Below are 14880 nucleotides of genomic sequence, written 5' to 3'. Positions count from 1 at the left end.
GGATGACAGATTAAGATCAGTGACTTAAAGAGGTTTTAATAAAACTAGTTTCACACCTTGGTCATGTGAGTACAAGAGTGTTTTCAAAGTCTATTTGATCTATCTTGCACATGAACCATGGATTTCTTCCTCACCCAGGTAAGAAATTCTGAAATAGCAACCAACAGTACAGGTCAGATCACACACCAGAAGAACCATAACTTAGAAAATACACATTGCAAAACACTAAGGGCATTCAGCCCGCTCAACACTGCCAATCTGCATTTCTGGGTTTCAACTACCCCAAAGTTGCAAGATAACATCCTGAAATTCCAAACAGAGGTACACCACATTCCTCAGAGCACAAAACTTCTATCTGTGAGTGTAGATGGCAGCAAGGACAGCATCAGCATTTCTGACAAAAACAGTGTCACTGTCACATTCACATCTGCAGAACTGAAATTTCAAGAACTACTTGAGAGGATGCAGCCTGCCCCAAGGAGCAAACAAGGAAGGAGAGATTAGACTGATGTCTATCTAGGTTTATCCACTACACCCTGCTGAGAACTTGAAATTAGAACTGTCAAGAGCTAACTTCTAACTTTCACCATGTGGAAGTCAGACATCTCCCACCTTTAGCATCCAGCAATTCTGACAGTAAAGAGGAATCCAATCATGGAGTTGCAATGCTAAGAGAGACAGAACATCTACTAAATTTCTTCAAGTTACTGTCCCATTGAAAGGGACCTGAGGAGAGCACTTCAATGCATATCTTCAAACACACTTCATCATCCTTTCTATGGACACACAAGTTGTCTCCTGTTAGATTGTTTCACAGTCAATTTAAAAAGGTTCTCATTCATGACATTTAGTGTAATAAACAGCAAAATTTCAGTGTTAAAATATGGATTACAGCCATGCACTAAAACATGCTGTGGACTTTGCTACAATGTTATAAACACCTCAAACAATAAACATTCTAAGGACTTGGAAGCTCTTGACAAGGAAGCTGCATAGCAAGCTGCCCAGTGTTCAATGGTCTGTTTACAATAACCGATTTTCCTTTTTGTTTTCAACTTGGATCTCAACCAGAACACCCATGAAGACTAGTACCACCCCAGAGAATGCCAGTTTTTCAGGAGGATGAAAAGAAGCTTTTTTTTTCTTTGCAGGGGGGGAAGGCAGGAGAGGTTATTGGTTGATTTTCTCCAACAAGTATTTTAATGAGTTTTATCATGTTGTTGGACAAACATTTCTTCAGCTCTCCTTTGCTTCTCATTGTCCTGGTTTCCAAGTATCCTTTGCCTATATATTTTACTACATCAGCAGCAAATCCATTAACAAGCCATCTCTTGGGTTACCTTATGTGTCAGTTTCTCTGCAGACACTGAAGCAGCAATTCTCAAGGGCACTCCTACCAAAAATGCAGGTACAGGATTAGTTTTACACTAGAAGAATTAGAAATATTAAAAAATTCCTTCTTTTTAAATGTCATGGGCACTATGAAAAGTACTTGCCTTCCAGAGAGTTTGTTTCAGAATAGTATATCTGCTGTGGACCCAGATAGAAGCTCCAGAACAGCAAAACATGAGTGCTGGGATGATGGTCCATTGCACACTTAAAATAAAACTTCCAGAACCATATGTTTATCTCAATGTAATAAAACAGCAAAGCACAGGAGGTCTGCAAATACATTTTGCTCTCACTCCCTTACATAACTGCACAGATCTCTTTAAAGAGAACATATTCAAACTCCACTACTTGTTGCTGAGCATTCAGAGGATACATAAGTAATGTATTCATGTCTTCAGCTACATACAGTGAATAAATGAACTGTTTTACCAAATGGGCAGTTTCTATTTCAGTCTGATTTTGCTAGATAAAATTATCTGAAAAAGTATTTGAAGTCTAAAACAAATTGAGAAGTATCTCAAAATAAAGAATGACAACACAGTATGACAGGAAGGAAAAAATACCAAAACTCATCAAAATGTTTAGGACTTGCATCATTCAGGGAGGTGGCACAACTGAGCCAAAACAAGTCTGGAGCACTGCAGACTCACTGCGTATCTAAAACTCACATGGATAGATGCTGACAAAGACCTTCCCAAAGCAGAACAGCACGCTGCTCATTCAGGGCCATAAGGCAGCTTTGCCAGTAGAGAACTTCCACCAGCTCTGTGCCTCCACTGGAATGCTCTGTTGATTTATCTTTTGCAAAAGCTTGTCAACTGTAAAACAAGCCTGCACTTTTGAATCACAAAGTAAAACTGAATTTAAAGTAAATATTCAACAAGAATAAGAACTCTGAAGTTTTAAAAATTTCATTACAATCAGTGCCAGTAAGCATACAAGTCAATTTATTTGGCAGAAAAATTGCCCATTTTACTTCACATGATCCTTTTTGCTTCAACTCTGAAAGAATCAAGTTGATGAAAGGCCACCTCAGCTACATTGGACATGATTTTAATAACAAAGTCAGACAGAAAGTAGAAACCACATGAGAAGAAGTATCAAATCCTCCAGTTTCTTATCTAAGGTCTGCTGTTCCTTATCATCATGTAAAAATTATTAAGCAAAACAGACTGTTCCACATACTAGTATTTAACACTAGAAAAATTATTGCAGTGGTTCAAGAGATAGATTCAGAATTTTGAAGCCTTACACTAGAAGAAAATTTAATCTTGCTAGAGGCTTTTTTACACTATTTAATTGGGTTGATATTTGTGTATAAAAAGAGACTGTGGAATAAACTGAAATGTAAGCTCAATAAATAAAATATTATGTGTATTTTTTTCATTGTATTTTTAAGCCTCAAATATTTTCTAATACAAAGAAATTTCAGAAAAAAATATTCAAGTGTTGACATTTTCAGCAATGTGTTTTTAAAACAAAGCATCAAGTTACTTTATAGAGTGTTTACAGTTCACAATGCACCCCGGCACTTTTTGAAGCATATGGAGCAGTATCTCCCTAAGTACATGCAGAGATAAGCATGCCATTCCAGCCACAGCAGCTGCTTTGATTCATGTTTATGAAATGCTTAAAATTCTTGGAATATAGATACACACTGCAAAAAGAAGATGCAGTGACACCATGAATCTCCAGTCACTGCTAGCCCACTGTCTATGCTGTTACTGAACACGAAGAGGCAGCAGCACAGGCTTGGTGGAGACTAGTTTTTAAGAAACAGCTGAGTACAGAACCTGCTGCTAGTGTACAAAGAACCTCTCAGCACCCATCTGCAGCAGCATCTTTAACCATGCTAGTCACCATGCACTAACCCCAGCACCCAGAAATGTTTCAGGCACACCTTTCTGCTGCTATGCTGACTGATGCACCCCAAGTAAGCCTGTACCAAAATATATTCATGGCTTAATTTGTCCAAACAGTAGTTGTGGTACAAATTTCTGTCCTGAGTTATAACACTTAAATAACAAATAAGTCACTATAGGATGATAAGCTGCCAGGGACTTCATGAGGGGCTGTGACTACATATTTCCCTATAGTGATCCAAGTGAAATGAGACAAAACACTCAAATTACCTCCTACTGAAAAAGTTCCATCTTACAAGCCACTAGCTTCACAGTGTCCAAAGATTATGTAGGAGTATTTCCATAGGATGTCTCTATTTAGGATGTAACAAAATGCCAAATTAAGGGTGTGGTTGGTAACTACAAAATATGCTAGTTAAGGATATGGTTACAAATTTATAGATGTTTAGATGGCTGAGGGTTGGGTATTTAAAGTATTAATTTTATATTCAAATGCAACTACCAAAAAAAAAAAGGCCAGAATTACAGATGATAACACCAATCAAGCACAACATTATAAGAAAGCCACTTACTCCCTTTTCAGCCAAAATGAGAAATTACATAAAGGGACACTCTCCTCTGGCATTGAAAACAGTTTGTGTAACTCCTGCTCTTCATCAACACTGATATCTTGAGCTGAAGTCATTGATTTTAAACTCCTGTCAGCAATGCATTTTTCTGGTTGACCTTCATTTCTAGGATAACTTACTGAGCTCCTCTATCACCCCCCAGCAAACACCCATCTCAAGCTTCACACAGAAGAGCCACAAAGGCACACACAATCACCCCAAGCTCCATTCAACCTCAGACTCTAATGACCAATTTCATATCAACATACAAAGTCAGGTGATGGCTAGACAAACATATGGGCCTTGTACTGCCTCTTGTAACACACACAGCAAAATTACTTCCAGGCAAGGACACAATTGTTTTAGTTAACTTGGTGCTTCGGGTCACAAGTTAATTCAAGAGTTGAGTCCTGTGGTGCACATCATTGCACAGCAGGGACCTTTTTGTTGTGGGCTGCACTCACTGTCTCCAGCCAACACTTTACACTCTCTTAAAGAGCCTTCTTCAGTCGGCCATCAGTAATAGAAATTCTCCCAAAATATCAAACAACCAGAGAAATTACTCAGTTAAGCAAGAGCATCTGCACAAGCAGTTGGCATCTCGCTAGAGCGCACAGTAATTGTTTCCATTAATAGATTCAAACCATGCCCAGGGCAGGCCAAATAAGCAAAAGCACTGCAGTACTTTCTCATCATTAAGGACACTCTGTCCGTGCAGGAGACACCAGCACCGCAGCCAGAGGCAGCCACCACTACTCAGTCTGTACCAGAGGAACGCAGGAGTTTAAATCTGGTAAAAAGTCTCAAACACAATAGCAACAAGTGCATTTGTCAATTTAAAGATTTAGCTCTAATCTTACTACTAGAAGTACCAGCATGTTGAATGCCTGAACAGCAGCTGCCTGCCTGCACATGCTGCCCTGCAGGCCCGATCAGACCGAGAAGGGATGCGCTTTGTCCCGACACTTTGTGCCGAGATTCACACCCCAGCTCGGCTCAGCACACAGACCTGCACGGAAGGGCAGCTGGTGTGCACTGCTGCTCCCTGAGCTCAGGCTCTGCAGCACCAGCACTTCTTAAGCACTTCCCAAAGTATCTTGAATCTTACCCACATCTGGGTTACAACATGTTTACAAGCATCATTTAACTCCATGGTTTTTAACTATTAAAGTACAGTGAATTAGAAGTCTGGAGTCTTACCACGTGCACATTTAATAAACCTACTACATGCACAACAGAGCAGAGAATCTTGTTTTCAAAACAAGACAACTGTCTCTGTTTACATTAAGGGGGTAAGGAGGTGAAAATAAAACTTCTCCTTTAGTCCTGACATCCCCCCAAAAAGGACAAAAATCCCCCTCCATTTTAAGAGAGCTGCAATTTTTTAAAATTCATATTTCATTTCAATAGACAACATATTCAAGGTGTAGTGACTAGCAATCCAGAGCTCAAAAACACCCCTGGCTGCAGAAATAAACATATGTATGCATAGCTGTACCTTCTAAACACAGAAGCTAAGTATGTCTATACGCCTACTGATCTCTTTACACATATTTTTTTCCCCACAATATAGGTACTTCCAACATGGCAAAAGAGAAAAATTGGACAGGTTTGAAGCTGCACCTCATCCAACTGTGTTCTACTCAGAAATATTTGAATGTAACATTCAGTAGTCCAAAAGCACAGAACAGCTACGAAGCAACGACTGCCTAAACATGGTCATTCTAAGAACAGTTTTCCTTCTCCTCAAACGCGCTATCTATTTTTATTTTGAAATTTTGCCAGCTAAGTACTACAGGCTGCTTACCCATGATCCCAACAGCTTTCAACAGTAGTTTCCTCTAGGAATCACACTTAAAGAGCAAATGACAAGGTCCTATCAGCAGTGTGGATTTTATAAACATAGTACAATAATGGATGTTGCATTTACTCACAGTTCAGGTCACCTCATGAAGCACCAAGAGCCACAAGCACACAGTATTTTGGACTACAAGTTTGTGTGTCATTGTGTTCCAAATTACTTGGAATTTTAGAACAGCAGTTTCAAGGAACTGCATCTAGTGTTGCATCTGAGGCATGAATGGATTAAAGCAACGCAAAAATAAAATTTTCCAACCACACATAATTCAAATCCATCTCCTCTGCCAAGGTTCAAAGCTAACAGTTCACATCCTGAGCACTGATGTCTAACAGGAAAGTTACACAGGTCAAAGTCAGATTACTTTTACAATTTCCTGCAAAGATAAAAGTTGCTGTCTTCTACTATTTTATGATCCACGTCAGACAGGTGATAATTTGAAGTTCATACATCAAAGACGTGATGTGGTCAGTCATTCCTTCAGATACAGAACTAATTAGCAGCTGTCCTAGTTCAGCTTCCAGAAGTTTCAGTTTGAAAAAGTTACCATTATCATGAAGGCCTCCAACAGCAATCTTCTCTCGCCTCTAATGCTACTCAAAGCAAGATATTAAAAACTATGAAGTACTGTAACCACCAAGGGAAGGACTGTGTACTAAAGACCAGCCAAAATCATGTTTTCTCCAAAGCAGAAGGTGCAACAGCTGTTTTCTGGAAACAAGAGTTTTAAGACAAGCTGCCTAGGGATGAAATCTGTGTTTCAGATATTAATCTTTGAAAGTATTATGACCTACAAAAACTAGATAGACACACACACACATCTGTTCCCAGCTATTTATTTTATTAAAGAGCTTAAACCTATGAAAAAAACGAGAAAGCCCCCATGTATTCTGGAATCTTCAGCCATTTAGTACTATGGAAGAAGGGTTTTTTAAGTAGAATTGGGCTTTGGTGATACTTGGCTTATCAAAATGAGAATGGAACAGGGCAGAACAAACAAGTCACAGCATGGTGGGGTTTTTTTTAAGAGTTAAGACAGGCAAGAAAGATACTTTCAGAAAAAAGTGAGATTTTTAGTTCAGCTCTACAATCTGAGGACACCTTTTTTATTTTCTGCTCTGAGATTTCTATTAAGGCAAAGTTTGCAACAGGCTGCTGTGCTCTAATGGAATGAATTGCCCAATAAACGAATTTGTGTTTCAGTTAAAACTACAGATGAAATAGTATTTCAGTTCTACTGTCTCCATGGTTTCTTGTTTATTTCTGTCAAGACAAATATTTTGCTTACTAAAGGAAAAAATATGTCATGAAGAACTGTTATCAGAGAGCTAAAATAAAACTTTTCAGATCCTATGTGTCAGAAAGTGTAACTGAAAGAAATGAAGGAAAGATGGAAAGCATATTTTAACAATCAGAAACAGAGGAGGAACCAATCCAGCAAGACCTCATTTGTCCTACTGAAAATAACATCTGTAATGTAAAGTCAGATCTTTAGTAGATGTATAGATGTGAAATCTCCATTGTAAAAAATTACTCAATCATTTTGCAGCATTGTCTGTGACTCTATAATTATCTCATAGTTACATTTTAATACAGCACCTTGTTGCCAACAACCAAATACAAACATTTATAGCAGGACAGCAGGATGTATTCAAGTGCCTTTGAAACATAATACCCATTTCTAAAAGACTATAAGTTAGAATAGGTTTTTTTTCTGTGAAGAGAGTACTTTGAGAAAGGAAATTCAGGCTGCTAGGTAAAGACAGGAGAAAAATCAGAGAGTTCCCAGAAACCTTCTTCTTGGGAAGAAATAGAAATCTATATTGGTTTGGGAAGGAAATGCCTGAGAGACACGAGAGGTAACTAAAAGAACACACAAGCACACTTCAGCACATATAAAAGAAACTACTGCTACCAGTAAAAGCAAAACATGGGTTAAAGGTATGAAGTCCAACAACGAACTTCCAAAATCTTTGCCAGCACCAGAGATTATACCTGATAGCAGTTAATGAAAACCATTCCTTTTTGAACTCTGCCTCCTATTATTTCAGTTGATAAAGTTTTTCCTGTGCCTTTCAGACTCGGACTGTTCAGTTTTACTATGTTCTGCTTTTCCTCCTTCATTAGTTTAGAACACTGGAAGTCATGTGCCTGTGGGCAACAGCAGGCCTGCTGCTTATAAAAAGCCAGAACACTTGCATTCAATAACAATTACTATTTTGTAGCTGTGTTTGTTACGGTGTGAGTGCTGTGTGGTCTAGCAGTTAGAAGACGCAGTCAGAATCCTGTTCTAATTTATGGTTACAACTTTACCTCTAACACAATAATGAAAGTTGGACAAACAACAGCACTGTCTGGGATTTTAGGCCTTTTACATCAGCTGTAAAACTAGCATTATTTGCCCATCTAAAAATCGTTCAGAACTATCCTTAATAATGCCTAAAGACTAATTAAAATAATGCAACTGAATTCAGATTTAGTTCAAAAACTCCATACAGCATAGACAAAGCTAGTAAAATCTGATTTTCCTAACCTTGGATGTTCTTCCAAGAGCAAATTTTATAATTTTATAGTTATTAAAGAGTTACCTAATTTTACTTTATAAAATTCTTTCAGTGCCTCTTAAATTATATCTGAGAGAACAAAGCAAATAAAGAGCAAGGTCTTGAATTCTACTCCCTACACTCTATAGTCTCTTGGCTTCAGCTGAATTAAAAAAAGCAGCCCTGGAAACCAAATTTGCTTTAGAAGACTACTTATTCTTATTCTAAAATGCAGCACAAACTTGTACTTCCATTCATCTAGAAAAGGGAAATTTCCATATAAAAAGATAAAACGCAAAAAGGGAAAGGTAAGACTAAACAGAATATTAAAATAATGCATAGAACAGAGAAAGACCAATTAATCACCCTAACAAATTAGATCATTTTTGCAATGACATGGTTGCTCTGAAAGAAAAATCCAGTTAAGCTATATAAAAACAAGCTACACAAAGAAAACCAAAAATCCGTTTGACATCTCTAACCCTGCCAAGGCATCAATCCAAGTACAAGCAGCAACTACTCAGCAATTCAGAGCCAGTTTATACAGACATTCTATGGTGGGTACACACAGAAGAACAGAATCCATTTCTCATCATGAGAAATTAAACTGTTTATACTGAGTAAAAAATATAAACCAGCAGTTTAGCACTGAAGGAAAGGTAAAGGATGTTCAGGAGGCGCTAGAAAGCCCATTAGGCATCTTGACAGGTTACACACACCGTCTGCCATTAAGCAGACACCCAAACTATCTGTTTGCACTAATGAGAGTTACTTCTGATCAGTATTTCTGACTGCTCTTTCCAATAACACATCTGGCAGTTGTTTCAAACACACAAGTTAGCAGCCAGCCAAATTCCAGCCTCACACTGTGCTGCAAGCAGGACAGCTATCCCTTGCCAGCACAGCTGCCGACGGTGAGGTCGCACACAAGCGTCACAGCTCTTGACGTAGCAACAGAAGCCAGTTCCCACCAAGTGAATTTATATATTTTATAGATATTAAAGCCTGATAAACACAAGACACACGAGCTCTCAAAAGAGAGTCACTGCACATTCTCACTGAATACCTGCAGGCCAATGTGCACAACAAGCAAAATTCCCACATTACCACCTCTTCTTTAAACTACCTGGCTCTTAGTCTCTCAAGTCTATTGAAATAGTGATTCTTTAATCTTGATTTTGTTTTTGCTTTGTAAACTCTATGTATATTTTATGTTTCATACTTGTCAGTTCCACTCACTTTGAGGAGTTTATTATTCTTTTTATAGTAGTGTTGTGATGGAAGATAAACACACACTTCAGTAAGCTCCTGTTTATTGAAAAAAACCCCAAACCCATACATTCTAAAACAAAATAATTTTTAAAAACCCTCAAGATTTCCATTTCACACATGAGCTGCTAAGATCCAGAGAGGCAGCAAAACTTATAGAAGATCACACAAAGATCTTTGAAAGAAGCAGGAAACAAGCACAGATCTTTCAAGATGCAGGCCAGCACTTTAGCCATAACAATGGTTCTGAAGACAATGCAAGTTGGATCTAAAATAAACTGGTGTGATTACTGCTATATTCTAGTACATGGGTTAATATAAGAAGCACCTTCATACCTTGGACACGCAAGAATACAAAAGGTCTCAGCTTTTTCTGCTGGAAAGCTACAAAAGCACGACACTTTGTCTTCGCCAAAAAAAAAAATATTCTCACACTAATTTTCTTCATAACTATTATGAACTGAGTCAAAAATATTTTTTTAAAAGGCTTAAGTGGTAGGAAGGTGCTAGGTTGAAAATTTCCATACACATTCAAATGATTTCTCACTCCTTGGCATTAAATGCATTTAACAGGTCAAATGAACTTGAGCAGTCAACAGGTACAAGGTAACAGAACACACCAGCATACAACATAACTATTCTCCCTGTCTTTCCCCACACTCCCTCAAAGGAAAGAAATCTTTTCCTGTTCTGATCTATTTTTACAGTCTAGTGCATTGGTATTTTGGATTTTTTCCAAGGGTATTCTTTACTGGGGCATCACAACTAAATGCCAGATTTCAAAATTATTTTAGCATATTCTCATAGGCTACTTCACAGAACAACACTGAATTAATAAAGGATCTAGCAATTACAGCCTTTTCAAATGCAAATAGGTTAAAACCTAGTAAACAGAGTTACATTAAAAAAAATCCATCAGTAGCATAAAAATCAGATTCTGCTTTTTGTTCCCCCACAGGTTACACCAAGTTGTTAACAGCCTACACACAAGGGAAATTTCTGAAAACAGCACACACAGTCTAAGTCCTTACCTACTCAACAGTTTATTTTTTGAGCAGTCAATCAAGAATCAACTTCTAAACCCGGGAGACTAACAGGAATCTTCTGTCTCCACACTGGGTACCTCCGACTCCCCCAGGAAGCCAGGTAAAGAAACTACCCTTACACCCCACGGATGCAAGCCCATCGCAGCAGCCCCGGTCAGTGCTCGCCTGCCCTTCCACTGCAGCCCCGAAAAGCACCGAGCGACACCCTGGGGACACCGCCACTGCCCTGACAAAGCCCAGCGAGGCGTCTGCGAGGGCGAGGCGGAGGAGCCGGGACTGGGCTCCCACTCGGGGCACGGCGCCTCGGGGTTTTACCTTTCTCCTTGCTTGGCGTTGGAAGGCGGCGGGTGAAGCACAGTCTGGTTCCCTTCCATCTCCACGATGCACTTGGTATTCAGGTCCAGCTCTGCAAGGCGACACGGCGGGGGGCTGTAGCCAGGGCGAGCGAGCGCACCCCCCTTCTCCCGGCACGCCGGGGCAGCTCGGCCCGCGCCGGCCGCCGGGAGCGAGGGGCTGGGGCGGCGGCTGGCGGGGCTCCCCCGGGCAGAACGCGGGGGGCGCCGCGCTCCGGTGCCGCCCCCGCCCCGAGATGCCCCCAGACCCCGGTTACCTCTCTTGTTCATGGGCCGGACCCTGACGGCAACTTTCACCTTGGTGTCCGACATCTTCCCCGCTCCCGGGAGCGGCGGGCGGGCGGCCCCGCTCAGCGCCGGCGGCGGCAGCGACACGGCGGAGCGCCAGCGTCCATGCCGGGCCGGGCGCGAGGGCGGAGGGCCGGGGCAGGCGGGGAAGGCGACAGAGGGAGGGAGCGAGGGAGGGAAGGAGCGGAGAGGAGGAGGAGGGTCCGGCGCCGGGGTGGGCGGTGGTGGCGCAGCCCCAGCCGCCTCCTCGCTCAGCCGCGGGCCGCGCCGGCGCTGGCTGCCGACGGGCTCGCTCGCAGAACCGCCGCCGCCTCCCTGCCAATCCCCACCGCCATCTTCCGCCTCCTCCTCCTCCTCCCGCCGCGCCGCCGGGAGTGCGGGCGCCCAGGCAGGAGGCGAGAGGGCGGGGAAAGGCGGTGGTGCCGGAGAGAGACGGAAACACCCGAGCGCCTTCGGAGCGGGGGCGTGGGGAAACTCCCTCTCCTCCCGTCCTTATCCTCGGCCAGCCGCTGCTTCCCAGGGAGCACGCGCGGAGGGATGCGCGTTGCGCGGGAAGGCGGCGCCGGCGGGAGCGGGGATGCCGCGGGAGCGGGATGCGGCCGCGGGCCCTGCCCGACAGCCACCGTGCTGCCTTGTGCAGGTGTACGCCGCCACCGCAGTGACACCGGCCTGGCCGACTGTGCGTCACGTTTCCTTGGGGCAAGGAAAGGAACAGCCACAATCTGCCACGGAAAAAATGTTATGGCGTCAGGGGATGTTTTTTTGACAAAATATGCACAAGCCAGGATGACCTGGGTGTAACGTGCACGTAGGCCTGGAAGCGGTGCAGCACCTCGAGGTGCTGGAGCACGGAGCCCTGCCCGGGCTCCAGCCTGCATGTCACCTCCTTGGCTGTGAAGGGCTACCTGCCTGCTGTCCCAGGCAGCGACAGGCCACCACTGACGAGTGCCGGCCCAAACACTGCAGGACAGGGTAGTGGCCAGTTCAGTATTGGGGGAAAGCGTTACAAGCAATGGTGTTTTATCCAGCAACCAAGAGCTCCGAGGATGGCTGAGCTTCCAGTGGGCAAGCCAAGAAATATTTTAGTTAAAAATGCAATAGGGTTCTTTTCAAATTGTCTTGTTAAAACCTTTTCTCCCCAGAAGTGTTTCCTTAGCTTCAGTAAAATATCTTCCAAAGAATCAATCCTTATATCGATGCAGCTGGCAGGAATCCCAGTGTAAAACAGCGATGTCTGTAACATTTTCTTTACGGAAGACAGGCTCAAACTCAAATGGGATTATTCTGTCTACTCTGGGGCTAAACCACTGTTGGGAGAATGGGCTAAACAACCAGTGATGAATAGATAGCTGCACTGAGAAAGAGCAGACCTTTCAAACAGAGGTGGAAACAATGGAGGGAGGCTTAGAAGATCAACCCCTTCCCAGCTGCCAGCACACCAACCAGAAGGGCCCAGCAAAGCGACTGAGAGGACTGTTTCTGGAGCAGGCCTGGCTGTCCTGAATGGTCACAACTCGTAGGAATGCTGAAAGGAAACGAGACACACTTTTAGCACAGCAGAAGAGAAAGGTTACCAAATAGAGCCGGGCATCTGGAGACTGTCAGCAGGAGTAGCTGGTGCACATGAACTTCTTGCCTGTAGAAGCAGGCATAAGGAATGAAGTTCATTATGAAATGCATCATAAGCATGTGGCCCAACGAGTAAAGAAAAGGAGTGATGTTGACATGGGACATCCTATTTACTGCTGTAGACTGTAAGAACCCAGATCAAAGTAAGTGCTGGCTCAAGACAAGGCATGAGGTCTGAAATGGCTGTGCAAAAAGGGAGTGTTCTGTGAAATTTGGACACTGCTGGGAAAGAGAAGACAGCCAACAGATGGAAGGGAAAATACTCCATTCCGTCTCAATTTTCCACCTCTTAGTGGAAAAACTACATCATTGCAAGATTACATAAAAACAATTACATTAGCTGAAGAGAAACTAAAGGAAGTCTTTATGAGATTGACTATGATTTTGGCTGTGGGAAGAAATTTTTACAAATGTCTGGTATAGGCTTGTGAATTATATTCCACCAATTGCAGGTACAGAAAGCCAGCTATGCAACACTCTTAGAAAAGGCAGACCCAACCTAGTTTACTCTAATGCAGACTGTAACTGTTCACTTCTTGTGAAATTCTGATTTATTCAAGTGTTAGGTAGTTGAGAAAGGGACTTTTAATCTTTCATTCACATCAATATACCCTGAGAAACAGCCGCCAAAAATGTTGTCTTGGTTCTGCAAGGTGTTTCTCCCCTCTCAAGAAAGGGCTTTTGGCAACATTTATACCATGGCCTGACCACACCTACTGTGCAGCATGCTAATAGTAGAATGTATTTCTGGTCTTCCCTAATCCTTTTCCATTGCAGCAGAATAGGACGAGTTTATGTTATAGAGGCCCCATGAGATTATTAGGTAGATCAAAGAACAATCAGTGAATTCAGGCCAATGAGACGTTTCTCTTCTGGCATTGTATCTCCCCATTGAATACCATATGGAACCCTTTACATCTCTGTCTTTGCTACCGGTAGCAACTGAGGGTGAATGTCTCTCACCTGTCAGAATTTGTTAACTTGATCAGTTTACATGCCCCGTGGGAACTGGCAAGGGATACTGATGGGTCGCTAACCCATCGGAATTAGCTGCCAGCTATCTCAGACATGCTGATGGATGGATGGGAGATACTGGATGAGAAATGACAGCTTACTGCTTCAGCAATGAAAAAAGATGAGAGCTGGAGAAAGTGGAGACCGATAGTGAGTAGGGGGAACTCAGATGGAAACATGGGGATAAAATCATCTGGGGCCGTCCTTCCCTGATTTCCCTTTCCTCTCCCTGTTTTCCTCCACACTATTTTTTTCTGGCTCTCTACTACTGCAGTCAACAGGAATTTTGGAGCTTTACTAGGGCCAGGATTTAATCTTGTCTGTTTCTTTTTTCCCATCTGTTTCGTTCTTCTTTCTTGCCTTAGAGCATTTCTGTACATTTGCCCATTGATCCACAAAGAGCAAAGAGCATAAATGAAACATTGCTCCTTCCTTTGGTTTGGTGGGAAGTTTCAATTGCTCCTCATCTTCCCAAGGCATAACACAGGTAATGGGATGTGATGTGATTTGCCCATGTCTTCCCATATATTCTGAGCAGGAGGATCAATTGCTCTGCTTCATGACATGGAAATGGGGGATGATGCTGTGCATCCAGGTTGATGCCTGAAGCACTGATGGTGTTCTGGTGACCTCCTTTCTACAGCAAAGGGCAAGGAGAAATGTCACGGAGCCTGCCAAGAATATCCGTCTTGTCAGCAGCATCCCCAGCACATACCTTACTGTGCCTGACTGATGCATGCTGTCACTGGCACATCTAACTTGATCTCGTGTCACAGGAGCCAGAGGGGAGGAGGAGCTGGCAGCAGTGGGAGCATGGGAAACCATTGATATTTTTTTGGTGTTGAAAGTGATAAAAGAAAGACAAAGTGTTTAATTTTACAGCACCTGAAATCCAAGAGATGCTTACAATGAAAATTTTTACTACTAAATTTAACTCAAGGAGTGTATTTTATAACACTGGCACAAATAAGAGTTTTGTGTTTCCAGAATTTTACTAAGTATTTTTTAGAATTTGAAT

General features: G+C 42.3%; 1 protein-coding gene across 3 annotated transcripts in view; it reads right to left on the bottom strand.

The window, feature by feature from the left end:
* KIF13A (kinesin family member 13A) overlaps positions 1–11580 on the bottom strand; it is a 103903-nt gene extending 92323 nt beyond the window's left edge. Inside the window, exons 1-2 of one of the 3 annotated variants that reach the window (XM_064423315.1) lie at positions 11189–11580; positions 10894–10984 (exon numbers count right to left, since the gene is read on the bottom strand). In XM_064423315.1, coding sequence (XP_064279385.1) covers positions 10894–10984; positions 11189–11243 — 146 coding nt within the window. In that variant the 5' untranslated portion in view covers positions 11244–11580. The remainder of the gene's footprint in view (positions 1–10893; positions 10985–11188) is intronic. The other 2 variants (XM_064423299.1, XM_064423306.1) reach the window with 2 other exon arrangements.
* Between the last annotated feature and the right edge of the window lie 3300 nt (positions 11581–14880).

This window comes from Passer domesticus, chromosome 1 (assembly GCF_036417665.1).
Source record: "Passer domesticus isolate bPasDom1 chromosome 1, bPasDom1.hap1, whole genome shotgun sequence".
Taxonomy (NCBI): Eukaryota; Metazoa; Chordata; class Aves; order Passeriformes; family Passeridae; genus Passer; species Passer domesticus.
The sequence above is the reverse complement of the archived record's forward strand: the minus strand, read 5'-3'. Positions and strand labels throughout refer to the sequence as shown.